Below are 14,317 nucleotides of genomic sequence, written 5' to 3' on the forward strand. Positions count from 1 at the left end.
TCTCTAGATCTCAACCAAGAGAAGGTTGGCACTGCATTTCTCTCACATGCTGGGCCAAACAGAAGCTTCCTTTTAGGGTAGGATAGGGAGCTGTCACTTGTTTAATCAGCCAGTGGAGATAATGAAGGTCTGTGGCAGAAGAAAGGGAGAGGAAAGAGGAAAAGAGGAACAATAAAAAGGAGACAACTGAGAAGGGCATGTCCTACAGATGTTTCAGTCAGGAAGGACAGGCAAGGCTCTTTATAAAGGGTTTGGGATACTCCTGGAGTATTTTGTCAGTATAATATTTTGTTTATATGAACAGATTAACAAAAGCAAGCTCATTCCTTCCTCCAGCCTTTTCTCATATCCTTCCCCTCATCTGGAGGGTCTTCTCTCTGTCTATCCAAGTCCTGTGCACTGAGATCCAAACAAACTCCTGTGTCTTCATGACTATTCCAGCACCTCCCACCTCCACCCCGACTCCTACAGCACATCTGCTGGGTGCCACACATTTCCTACTAGATTAAGCATATTGTCTTTGAAAGATTCTTGTATGTATGTCTTATAAAACCCCTTGTAAACTCCTTGAGCACAAGGGTCATTTCTTCTGCGGCTGCTACATCTCCCACAGTGCAGACCTTCTACTAGACCTTCTGTCTGGCCTTGCTGACTGACTGAAGTGTTCATTGGGCCCTCTTGTTCTGGCCAGCACTGCAGAGTGCACAATAAAGTCCTTTCACTATGAAATGACAAAGTCAAAGATAGAGGGGCTGAGAAAGTACTTGTACAGAATTATTTATTGTCTCAAATGCCTCATGGTAGCCAGATTCCAGAATCCTCGGGTTTGATAGAAGTGGAAATAACTTTGATATCCATGATGATACTTTTTGAATCAGTATTTCACTTGGAGGGAATGTATAAACGAATAAATAAAAACATGGGTTACATGAGTCAGGGAAAGGAAAGATTTTGTTTTGTGGTTAGCTGATAGTCCTTTTTTCCCTGTGTTCCAAAGGGAAAGTCCTTTTTTCCCTGTGTTCCATAGCTGTGAGGCATTCATGGTGGAAATTATTGCTTTTTATATTTCTGGTGATAACAGTGTCACTGGAAGAGAAGAAAAAGGGAAAGATTCACTTATTTTATAGTTTATATTTTCACCTCTAAATGTCCCAAAACTCTGTCAGTTATAAATAGAGATCAGTATTTAGGAAAGAAAGCTGGAGTCACACTACTTTGAACTCCTCTTCCGTGGGGATTTATTTTATTTTATTTTATTTTATTTTATTTTATTTTATTTTATTTTATTTTATTTTTTGGCATTGTGTTGTGAGACAGGGAAACTGAAGGGACCCCATGAAAAAAAGCTGGTTTTTTTCTTTGCTCCTTTTCCTGCTTCTATTTTTGCTAGGACCTGTACTCCCACCCTGCATCAGGGCTTATGGTACAAACAATGTATGCCCTCCTTGTAAAGGTCAAGGGGTTAATGAGTTCTTTGGAGCCTTGCAGCACAATAGATGATATCTAAAAAGTGACTTCGTGGGGGTGGTCACGAGGTTTTCCAAGACCCCTGGCTCCAGGGACATAAGTGACTTATGGAAGACACCTGAGCACTCACCCATGTTTTGACCAGTTCCTGGATCCCTGAGAAGACGTACACTAGACCACAAACCTCTGGAAAAACTCTACACCCAAGCGAAGATGAGACTCCTGTTCCTTTTCCTTTCTCGAGTCTCCCTAATGTTCCATCTGTATCTACTCTCTCTGTATCTTCAATAAACCCTGGTCTCATTTCCAGTTGGTTCAAGTTTGATTTCTATCCTGCATGAAGCCACAGACCTTCTTGGTTGGTCCTGCAGGATCCCCTCTGGGTTCTCGACCTGGCCGGCCTGCATCAGTGTGCTCTTACAGACTCCCATCTAATGACACATACATGGTTTGCAACTCTTTCATCATGCCTAAAGCTTTAAAGCCATAGGGTACTGTTGAGGTTCATGAGAATTGTTAATCAGCCTAGTGAAACTGCATCATTGTTTCCAAGGGATCTAAAAGTGTTCATGCCCACCTGTGTGGTGCAAAAGGAAAATGATTGCACCAGCTTGGTTTTCTTACTACACTCTTGTGTTGTTCTTGTTGTTTTTAATTTTTAATTTATTTTTTAAGTAATCTCTATATCCAACGTGGGGCTCGAACTCTCAACCCTGAGATCTAGAGTCATATGCTCTTCCAACTGAGCCAGCCCGCCACCCTGATTTTCTTGTAACACTCTTGTAAAGAACTTGCTCTAGAACAAGACTAGACTTGTAGATTAAAAAAAAAAATTACGAAAGCTGTCTCTTTCCTAGACAAATGGTACTCTAGTTTGGGTTTCAGAGGGCTCTTTATATACCTTGCAAGAGATGATGGGTCTTTCAATATTTCTACTCTAGTAAAATTTGGAGCTCTGACCTATAAATTAGTTTGTAACCTGTCGGTGGTATGGGAAAATATGCTCAATCATCTAATGTGATGTCAATTTTCTTTAACCTTCTGGGTAAATGGTGCACATTAAGAAAACAGGACTACTATTAAATAGATTTTTCTTTATATACATAACGACAAGGAGACTGTACGACATCAATTAAAGAACCAGGATGTGACTAGGTCCACTGCTGCCTGTCTTGGAGCAAGAGAAGGGATCGTCCTAAAAATAATTACCTTTCCTTCGGGGGGGAAGAGGATATGACCCTGGAAAAAACTTCTCTCTGAGTATTTACCCAGCTAGAGATCTGGATTGTCAGATCCAAACGGTCCCATCACGATCCTTTTTTCCCGGGCAGTGCGTAGATCTTTCACAGGTGATGGTCGACCTCTGCTTCTTGTGTTTAGGCCCAGGACTGGACTCTGTGACCACGGATTTGGTGTGCGGGGCCTGACAGGCTGCAGAGAAATATCAACACATGAGTGCATATGCCAAACATGTGGTCTCATGTAAAAGGTAGACCCAAAGAGAAAGCCTCGTGAGCCACGGTTTATCAGAACAGCTCTATTAACTACTATAATAACTAAAAAAACAGATCATATGAATTCAAGACCTGTCTTTCCTTGTCCCCAGTCAGAAGCCTAACGTGGCAAATATGCCTGAATTTTCTGCCCAAGAAGTCTTGGGTATCTGTGTGATGTTTGGGGTTAGCCTACATTTTTTGTCTTTACTACTATCATGCAGAAGCAGCAGCAGCAATGGGCCACTCTTGTAGCCGTGAATAAAGAGACCTGCTCCAGGGGTGTGCCGAGGAGGTGTGTTCACTCAGGGTGAATAGTCCCTGGGGACGCAGTCCTGTTCTATTTCAACCCATAAACCAATATAGTGATGGCCAGGATTGAGCCTGTACTTAGGTTAAAGCATCCTCAGAAATCTAGATACTTCTAATATCAATTTTCTGTATTAGTCCATGAAATAATAAAGAGAGAGATCCTCTGTGGAGAAAAAAAGAACCCTTATGCACTGTTGGTAGGAATATAAATTGGTACAGCCACTGTGGAAAACATGTATGGAGTATCCTCAAAAAGTTGAAAATATAAATACCATATGATCCAATAATTCCACTACTGGGTATTTACCAAAAGAAAACAAAAAAACACTAATTTGAAAAGATATATGCATCCCCATGTGTATTGCGGCATTATTTACAACAGCCAAACTATGGAAGCAAACTAAGCGTACATTGATAGAGAAATGGATAAGGAAGATGTGAGAAACACAATCACATGAATATTACAGCCATAAAAAAGGATGATATCGTGTCATTTTTCAACAACATGGCTGGACCTGCAGGGTACTACGCTAAGTTAAATAAGTCAGATTGAGGAACACAAATGCCATATGATTTCACTCATATGTGGAATCTGAAAAAAAACAAAACAAAACAAAAAAACTCAAAAAAACAAAAAATGAAGGGGCACCCAGCTGGCCCAGTTGGTGGAACATTTGACTCTTGATATTGGGGTCATGCGTTCAAGCGCCAAGCTGGGCCTAGAGCTTACTCAAAAAAGAAAAAATAAGTAATAAAGAATTTTGAAATGAATAAACAGGGGCACCTGGGTGGCTGCATTGGTTAAGTGTTTGACTCTTGATTTCAACTCAGGTCATGATCTCATGGTTTGTGGGATCGAACCCCGCATCGGGCTCTGCACTGACAGTGCGGAGCCTGCTTGGAATTCTGTCTCTCCCTCTCTCTCTGCCCCTCCACTCCTCTCTCTCTCTCTCAAAATGAACAAATAAATTTTAAAAAACAAACAAAAAATATACCAACGTGTAAATACTGAATATGTAAATGTTAAAAGTAAGACCATTTGCATCTATTTAAACTTAAAATGAAAACACTTATCTTTGTAACGATTTTTTTTTATTTTGGGGGCACGTGGTGGATCAGTCTTGATCTTGGCTCAGGTCATGATCTCACAGTTTGTGAGTTCAAACCCCACATTGGGCTCTGGGCTGGTGACACAGAGTCTGCTTGGGATTCTGTCTCTCCCTCACTCTGCCCCTCTCCCCCATCAAATAACATTTTTAAAAAGATTTTTTTTTTAAATGAGCAGCAGGCAAAAGTTTAATAGAGTATAAGATCAGAAAGTGTGAATAGCATGAAAGCTGTCTTTACAGAGAGCTGGCATTCAAAAATGAATGCCCCTAAAAAAAGATTAAAAAAAAATTTTTTTTAAGATTTTATTTTTGAGAGAGTTAGAGAGAAAGAGAGAGAGAGTGAGCGAGAGAGTGTAACCAGGAGAGGGGCAAAGGGAGAAAGAATGAATCCCAAACAGGGTCCACACCCACCGTAGAGCCCAATATGGGGCTCCATCCCACAACTGTGAGATTATGACCTGAGGCAAAATCAAGAGTCAGAAGCTTAACTGACTGAGCCACCCAGGCACCCCAAGGTTTTATTTTTAAGTAATCTCTACATCCAGCATGGCACCCAAACCCCCAACCCTGAGGTCAAGAGTCACACGCTTCCGGTGCCTGGGTGGTTTAGTTGGTTAAGCGTCCGACTTCAGCTCATGTAATGATCTCACGGTTCAATCATCATCCCATGGGAAAGTAGCCACAGGCAGTTTATAATGAATGAGTGTGGCTGTGTTCAATATAAGTTTACATGTGGGCACTGAAATTTGAGTTTTGTATACATTTATGTTGCAAAATATTATTCTTCATTTAACATTCAAAATTATAAAAATCATTCCTACTCCATGGAGTGTTTAAACACCAGAGATAGGCTGGATTTGGTCTGAGGGCCACAATTTATTGACCCCTGAATTATAGTAATTTAGTAAGTCTTAAAAACTAGAAGTCAGTAGTCTCAAAGTTAGACTGCAATCTGTCTCACATTGGACGAAGCAAAGGCTTATTCCTTGAGGCCTTAACCAAAGTAAATCAAAAATATATGACGTAAAACATGAAAGTTCTTCTATTGCCCGTAATCCCATTCCCAGAGAAAACATCTGTCTTCAGTTTGGTATATATCTTTCCTGATATTCACCTGTGCAAACACATATACATATGCACACAACATATATGGTTCTAAAGAAACCATATATAGGGGCATCTGGGTGGTTCAGTCGGTTAAGCGTCCGACTTCAGCTCAGGTCATGATCTCACGGTTCGTGGGTTCGAGCCCTGCATCGGGCTCTGTGCTAAGAGCTAAGAGCCTGGAGCCTGTTTCAGATTCTGTGTCTCCCTCTCTCTCTGCCCCTCCCCCACTCACGCTCTGTCTCTCTGTCTCAAAAATAAATAAACATTAAAAAAAATTAAAAAAATAAAGAAACCATATATAAATGTATGAATTGTGTTTTTTTAACAAAAAATAAGACAACATATATATTGTTTGGCAATTTGATTTTCCAATTTATAATATATTTTAAACATCCTTCCTTGTCATTCTTGTTAACAATTGCCTATCAACAGGCATTTGCATCATTTCCAATTTTGAAATTAGAAGCAATGAACATCTGTATGTGTGTATCTTTGTACACATGAGTGAATATTTCATTTTTTTATGTTAAAGGTTTATATTAACTAATTTATTTTTTAAAGTTTATTTATTTATTTTGAGAGAGAGAGTATACTTGCATGCAAGTCGGGGAGGGGCAGAGAGAGAGGGAAAGAGAGAGAATCTTAAGCAGGCTCCCCACATTGGGTTTGATCTCATGACCATGCGATCATGACCTGAGCCAAAATCAAGAGTTGGATGCTTAACTGACTGAGCCACCCAGGCACCCCATCACATGGGTGAATATTTTTAATTTTTTTTTTTAACATTTATTCATCTTTGGGAGACAAAGAGAGAGCATGAGTAGGGGAAGAGCAGAGAAAGAAGGAGACACAGAATCTGAAGCAGACTCCAGGCTCCGAGCTGTCAGCACAGAGCCCAACGCGGGGCTCAAACCCATGAATCATGAGGTCATGACCTGAGCTGAAGTCAGACGCTCAACTGACTGAGCCACTCGGGTGCCCCACAGGTGAATATTTTAAAGGATAGATTTCTAAAAGTAGAATAATTCAGTCAAAGACTTCAATTTTTTTATATTGGTGAAGTCATCCGAAAGTTTATACTAGAGTTTCTCAATCTTGATTCTATTGACATTTGGGTTGAATAATTCTTCGCTGTAGGGCTGTACCATAGAGTGTTTATTAGCATCTCTGGTCTCTGCCCATTATATGCCAGTAGCAACTTCCTGCTGTGACAACCAAAAAATGTCTCTAGACAATGCCAAATGTCCCCTGAGGGCAAAATCACTTTGGGTTGAGAATCACTGCCCTGGACATTTGTTTTCTTTTATTTTCCTTTTATTTCTCTTTTTTCCTATTCCCCTTTCAACAACTTCTCATATGATCCTTCCTTCATGAAGGAAAAGTACTTAAAGGAACTTGTGATTCAGTATATATCACCTGTGAGATAATAGAAAAAATATGTGTTAGTCTCCTCCACCACCCATTCCTGGCACAGAGCTCCTGAAGCTCCCATAATTTCTTAAGAGTACTAAGAGCATCTTTTGTTCTCATATTTGTCCTTGACCCCTTCCCTGACACGGGGCTCTTAAAACCTTTGTAAATTCTTAAGTGATAAAGAGAAAGTGGAGCATATTTTGGTCTATTGAGATAACCCTGGGTGGGCTTCTAGGTGGGAGCTGGTCACCAGAAAGACCAAGCCATGATTAGAAGCTTGGGATTTTCAGCCCATTCCTCAACCTTTAGAGAAGGTAAAGGGGCTAGAAACCAATAATTAATAATTAATTATGCCTGTGGGGGAAGCCTCCATAAACTCCCAATAGTGTGGAGTTCAAAGAATTTCTGGTTGGTGAACACATTCACACCAGGAGTGTGACACACACCCCAACTCCATAAGAACAAAACCTGCTTTCAGAACCCTCCCAGACCTCCCCCTATGTGGCTTGGTCTGGCTGTTCATTTCACTTGTCCCCTTCATCGTATCCTTAATAAACTGGTAAACATGTCTCCCTGAGTTTTGTGAACTACTCTAAGAAATTAATTGAAACCAAAGAGGCGGTTGTGGGAACCTCAGATTTGTAGTCAAATTGGACAGAAACTGAGGGTAACCTGGAGACCTATTACTTGTGATTGGCATCTGAAGTAAGGCAGGAGCAGCCTTGAGGGCCCAAGCCCTCTTAATCTGTGGAATTGGACACTATCTCCAGGTAGATAGGGTTAGAATTGAGTTAAATTGTAGGACCCCAAGCTGGTGTTGCAGAGAATTGCTTGTTGTGAAGAAAAACCTTCATGCATCTGGGGACCAGAAGTGTCCGAGTGAAGTGTTGTGAATGTTTTGTATGTGAAGGGTAAAGGAGACACATAAGAAAGACACAAGAGGAGGAAAGAACTGGCTTTTCCATATACAAGAGGGAAAAACTGAGGTTGTTCTAAGATATCACCCCCCTGTTATTGAGACAAGGAAACTGAAGGGACTCCATGAAAAAAAAGCTGATTTAAAAAAATTTTTTTAATGTTTATTATTATTTTTTTTTGAGAGAGAGAGAGAGAGAGAGAGAGAGAGAGAAAGTGGGGGAGGGGCAGAGAGAGAGGGAGACACAGAATCCAAAGAGGGTCCAGGCTCTGAGCTGTTAGCACAGAGCCCGATTCGGGGCTTGAACTCACAAACTGTGAGATTATGACCCGAGCCAAAGTTGGATACTTAACTGACTGAGTAACCCAGGTGCCCCCCAAAAGCTGTTTTTTAACTCCTTTTCCTGCTTCTATTCTTGCTAAGACCTGCACTCCCACCCTGCATCTGGGCTTATGGTACAAACAATGTATGCCCTCCTTGTAAAGGTCAAGGAGTTAATGAGTTCTTTGGAGTCTTGCGGCACAATAGATATCTAAGAAGTGACTTCGTGGGGTGGTCACAAGGTTTTCCAAGAACACTGACTCCAGACACCACTAACTCCTGACACCGAGACCCCTGGCTCCAGGGACATAAGTGACTTATGGAGGACACCTGAGCACCGGCCTTGTTTTGAACGGTTCATGGATGCCTGAGAGGATAGTACATCAGACCATCATCCCCAAATCCCAGATTGGGAACAAAGACAAGACTCATTCTTCTTTCCTTTTTTAAAAAAAAAATTTTTTTTTTAATGTGTATTCATCTTTGAGAGAGAGAGAGAGAGAGAGAGAGAGAGACAGAATGTGAGTGGGTAAGGGTCAGAGAGACAGGGAGACACAGAATGTGAAGCAGGCTCCAGGCTCTGAGCTGTCAGCACAGAGCCTGATGCGCGGCTTGAACCCACGAACCGTGAGATCATGACCTGAGCCAAAGTCGGACGCTTAACTGACTGAGCCACCCAGGCGCCCCTCATTCTTCTTTCCTTTTGGAATCTCCCAGATGCTCTGTCTGCATCAGCACTCTCTCTATATCTTCAATAAACTCTGATCTCACTTCCTGCTGGCTTGAGTTTGATTTCTATCCTGCATAAAGCCAAGGATCCTCTTGGCTGGTCCTGCAAGACCCCCTCTGGGTCCTCAAACCCAGACAGCTTGTATCACTATGGGCTGAATTGTATGCCCCTCCCAACAAAATTCATATGTTAAAGTCCTAACCTCTAGTACCTCAGGATATGATATTTGGAGATAGTCTTTAAAGGGGTAACTAAGTTAAAAGGAGATCATTAAAGTAGACCCTAATCTAATATGACTGGTGTCCTTTACAAGACAAGGTGCCTTTCACAAGACAAGGAACAAGGTCACAGAAACCAGCTCCATCAATACACTGACCTCAGACTTCCAGTCTCCAGAACTATGAGAAAATAAACTTCTTTTGTTTAAGCCTTCAAGTCTGTAGTACTTTGTTATGACAGACCTAGCAAACTAATACACCTTCCAGTGTATTTGAATTTTATTTATTTATTTTTTTGTTTATTTAGTTTGAGAGAGAGAAAGTGCAAACACTCAAGTGGGAGAGAGGGAGAGGGTGAGGGAGACAGAGAATCCCAAGCAGGCTCCGTGCCATCAGCACAGAGCCCGATGTGGGGCCCGAACTCACAAACTATGAGATCATGACCTGAGTCAAAATCAAGAGTCAACCACTTAACTGACTGAGCCACCCAGGTGCCCTAATTTAACTTGTTTTCTATAGCAACTTCTCCGATAAGCAATTATTAACTTCTATAATCTGAATGTCAAGTTCCTTTGATTTTCAAAAAATTTTTAAATTTATTTATTTTTGAGAGAGAGGGAGAGAGAGAGAGAGAGGCAGAGCAAGTGGGGGAGGGGCAGAGAGAGAGGGACAGCGAGGATCCCAAGCAGGGCCTGCACTGTCAGCACAGAGCCCAACGAGGGGCTCAAACTCACGAACTTCGAGATCATGACCTGAGCCGAAATCAAGAATTGGACTCTTAACCGACTGAGCCATGCAGGGGCATCTCTCTTTTTTAAAAGAGAATTCTATTGACTCAAAAAAACCAGAAAAGCAAGACAAACAATGGCTGGAGATCGAGAAAAATGAGATGAGTTTGGGAAAGTAAAGTTTGTTGCTTAAAAAACACTGTATTTTTAATTGCACAAGGATGTTGTAACAGCACTCTAGCTGATCTTAAGAGTTAACTGGCTTCAAGTTAACACACTCCTTGCTTGCTGGAGATGAAGGACCTTCATCTGTAACAGAACCAATTTGCTTTCTTTGAGATTTGCTGGCCACTGGCCTTGTGGAATAGAGGACCACAACGTTCGAAGACCACAGAAGCCAGCAAGTCTGTTTGAAGTCCCCTTAGCTTTCTGATTAACTCAGATACCTCTTAGCAACATGTTTTTCATTTTTAAGGTCACACAAATGACTTTACTGACCTCTTTGCACATATGTAGACCTTGTCCTCCTTTGCAGAAAGAACAGACTATTCTTGCACAACCCTTTGGTACCAAGGAACCAGAACTTGTTGCACAACCTCTGAGTAGTACCAAGATAACTGAGGCTGGCATCATGGAGTCTGCAGCGGGCGCCGGCTGGCTCATGATCTTTCGCTCGCAAACGCACGCGCGTGCTCGTGCGCGCGCACACACACACACACACACACACACACACACACACAATTCTGGAACAGGCAGAAACCTGGGAGTTCTCCTTTGGACAAGAGTCTGCCTTCTCCCTAGATGGCCAGACTCCTGAATAAAGCTCATATTCCTTTTCAGTCAAAACTTATCTATCGTCTTTTGAGTATTCGCCTTTCAAGTGACCGGCAGCTGAACTTGTGTTTCATTAACAGTATGTTTTATGTGGAAAACCCAGAACATACAAACAACCAAAGAAGATAAAAATCACCTGAATCCCACTATACAAAGGTAATCACGTTAAAAAAAATTTTTTTTTTAATGTTTATTTATTTTTGAGAGAGAGAGACAGAGAGTAATCAGGGTAGGGGCAGAAAGAGAGGAAGCCACAGATTCTGAAGCAGGCTCCAGGTTTTGAGCTGTCAGCACAGAGCCCAACGCGGAACTCAAATTCACAGACCGTGAGATCATGACCTGAGCTGAAGTGGAACACTCAACCGACTGAGCCACCTAGGCGCCCGCAAAGGTAATCACTGTTAAATATTGTGGTGCAAAGACACCAAAACTTTCTTTAGTAGCATGTTTTCTTTGAAATAAACAACAGGCCCCAAGGGAGTCACTTTTGCTAAACCCCATCAAGACTCAACATTTAAACCTAACTGCACTTCCAGCCTTTCCCAACAGTGGAACTTTAAACCAATCAGTCTGGAATTTCCAGATCTGCACCGCTAAGGTAATCCGTATGATAAGACCCTTTGTCTTCCCCTATGGGAAGGTAACCTCCACTGAAATAGCCCATTCTTTTAACTTCTTTGTCCCACCCTCTTTCTGCCTATAAAATGCCTGCCATTTTGTACAACTTGGAGCTCCTTTCTACTTGCTGGATGGGATGCTTCCTAATTCATAAATTTGTTGAATAAAGCCAATTAGATCTGAAAACTTACTCAAATGTTGCTTTTTAACAGTATGTATGCATATATGGATAGGTAGGTATACACATACACATCACACATACATAAATGTCCCCCCACATGGGATCCTACTGGAATACTTGTTGTGTCTGCTTCTTTTCCCACCCAATGATACATTAAGAACATTATTCCATGTCATTCAATTGTATTTCTGAAGATGGTTATTAATATCTGCTTTTATAGTGAGAACTAAGTAGCATTACAGGAAAAGTGATGAAATTTTTAAAAAGTCAGGCTCCAAAAGATATCTCTCAGTCACAAGGGAAGCTAGAAGACAGATAGCAACAACACTCTTTGCGGAAATCACAAAATGTTGAAAAAGCAAAGGATGAGGTCACAGAACACACTGAGAGGAGATGTTTGTACCGGATGTGGAAAATATAAATTTAGAGCTCTCCTCTAGCTGAATTTCTTCCCAAGCTTTGTGAGCCCAGAAGCACAGCCCATCCCCCTAGTTCACTGCAGGATGTATCCCTAGTCTACTGAAAACTATTCCCTTTGAAAAGGTAGTTAAATCTCCCAGTGACAAACTAAACTACCTTCTTCAACATTTCCCCAGGGATCTGATATTTTGGCCTTGCCAGCACACACAACCTGTGTGTCAATTAAGAAGAGGGATCCCGGGGCGCCTGGGTGGCTCAGTCGGTTAAGCGGCCGACTTCAGCTCAGGTCACGATCTCGCGGTCCGTGAGTTCGAGCCCCGCGTCGGGCTCTGGGCTGATGGCTCAGAACCTGGAGCCTGCTTCCGATTCTGTGTCTCCCTCTCTCTCTCTGCCCCTCCCCTGTTCATGCTCTGTCTCTGTCTCAAAAATAAATAAAACGTTAAAAAAAAAAAAAAAAAGAAGAGGGGTCCCTTTCCTGCTGTCCCTTCTTCTGTACACTGAAGCCCTAAACTAGACACAGGACTTGGGAGGATATGATACTGCCCCCCTGCCACCCGCCCCAGCTCATACTTTGACCCTTGGTCTAATAACTGCAGAGTAGTTCCTTACACAATGGCCTTGTCTGATATGGTCCCTGTAGATTTACTTAAACTTCCATGGAACATATGCAAAAATAATCTTAATCTCCCCATCCCAGCTGTCACTTTGCCCAATTCAAGAACTTCCTGTCTTATCCCACTCCAAGTTCCTCCAAACCAGGCCAAGGGCACACAAGCGATGTTATAGGGCTTTGCTCCATAATAATAAATTATTATTATAGCTACCATTTTTTAAGTGTTTAGTTCTGTACCAGACCCTGTGCTAAATGCCTTATATGCATTATTTTATCTTCACAACTCAATGAAGAAGTAAGTTTAATTATTATTCCCATTTTACAGATAAGATTGCTGAGACCTGAGAGAGTAACTTGACTGGGCTAATAATGCCACAGATACTAATGAGTGACAAGGAATCAATTCTGGTTGGTCTGTTTCCCACAAACATTTCCCGTGCACCTCTTGTATGAAAGGCAGTTTGCTAAAAGCAAGAGAAAAAGGCATAAGGAAGACCTTTCCTTGAAATCCCACCATTTTTGAAAGAGTTTACAGTTTAGGAAGTTTAGGAAGGAATATGACAAGCACACGATACACCAATACAAGGCACAAGGTGCTAAGCTCGTGCGAAAGGGACAAAGTTCTCTTAGATAGATGGGAGAGCCTTTGGGGAGGAGATGGAATATGAAATGGGCTTTAATAAGGGTTTTCACAAAAGATGTTTGGAGGACAGCATTTGGGGGAAACAGCGTGAGTAAAGGTATGGAGAACATAGGCAAGGAACAATAAATAGTTTAACTTACAGAAGTAGAGCTTGGGAGAGTTGTGGCTGATAAAGCTGTAGCATTACATGACTTCAGTACCTAGCTAAGGAACTTGGATTGGTGGATGGAATACCAGATGGGTTTTGAGTGGGGTGATGGCAAGTCTGGGTATACAAACCTGAGAAAATTAATGTTGTAGCTACCTGTGTTATAAATTAGCACAGGGAGAGATCAAAGATAGAGATCAGTTGGGAGGCTACTTGTAATAGACCAGGAATTCTTGGTCTCAGTACTATTGACTTTTGTGTCAGATAATTATCTGGGTGTGTGTGTGGGGGGGGGGGGTGTTCTTTGCACTGTAGATGTTTAGCAGCATCTCTGGCCTCTATTCACTATATATTATAACATTCCACACCACCCCCAATTGAGGCAAAATCGCCCCCATTGTGGGCCACTGTAATAGACCATATTACAGGCAGAAATTTTAAAAGGTGGATGTGACACATGGGCAAGGGTAAAACCTAAAAGCTTTGGTAAGTGTTTGGAGTCCAGAGGACTGGGGATCAAATAGAACCAGTGAAAAGGCCCTATAGGCCATGTAGTCTAACATACTCCTAATTGCTTGCAACACTAAACTCTTTAGAAGGGCGATTTGGTAAACCCTTTTGAAGGTAGTTTGGTAAAACCTTCTAACAATAACAAAAACTATCTTGCCTTTTGGCCCAGCAATTCAGTTCCTGGAAATTTATCTTAAATGATTCAAATGAAGACACAGAATCTTTGTGTACAAAGCAATAATACTTACATGGAATAGTGACCATGCCGTTCTCAACAATTGCACCCTCATACCTACCACATTGAACAGTGCCTGCTAAATGAGAGGCTCAGATTTAAGAAGTCAATTTAAGATTCAGATGTGTGATCCAAAACTCTGGAGAAGTCGTAGCTAATGAAACAAAATCCCAGATGGGGTGAAAAAGGCAGATATCAAGAATCCAAGTATAAAAGCTCATAACTTTCTTTTTTAACTTCTTTCTCATATCATAGAGAGAGAAATGACTGGAATTTTGTCTATCCGTGTTTTTTTTTTTTT

At 41.5% G+C, this 14,317-nt stretch overlaps 1 protein-coding gene across 1 annotated transcript in view; it reads right to left on the reverse strand.

Moving 5' to 3' along the window:
- Window positions 1–999: 999 nt before the first annotated feature.
- HEATR4 (HEAT repeat containing 4) overlaps window positions 1,000–14,317 on the reverse strand; it is a 39,995-nt gene continuing 26,677 nt past the window's right edge. The window contains exons 16-17 of the mRNA XM_015071679.3: window positions 2,736–2,898; window positions 1,000–1,086 (exon numbers count right to left, since the gene is read on the reverse strand). Coding sequence (XP_014927165.1) covers window positions 2,740–2,898 — 159 coding nt within the window. The 3' untranslated portion in view covers window positions 1,000–1,086; window positions 2,736–2,739. The remainder of the gene's footprint in view (window positions 1,087–2,735; window positions 2,899–14,317) is intronic.

Source organism: Acinonyx jubatus, chromosome B3 (genome assembly GCF_027475565.1).
Source record: "Acinonyx jubatus isolate Ajub_Pintada_27869175 chromosome B3, VMU_Ajub_asm_v1.0, whole genome shotgun sequence".
Taxonomy (NCBI): Eukaryota; Metazoa; Chordata; class Mammalia; order Carnivora; family Felidae; genus Acinonyx; species Acinonyx jubatus.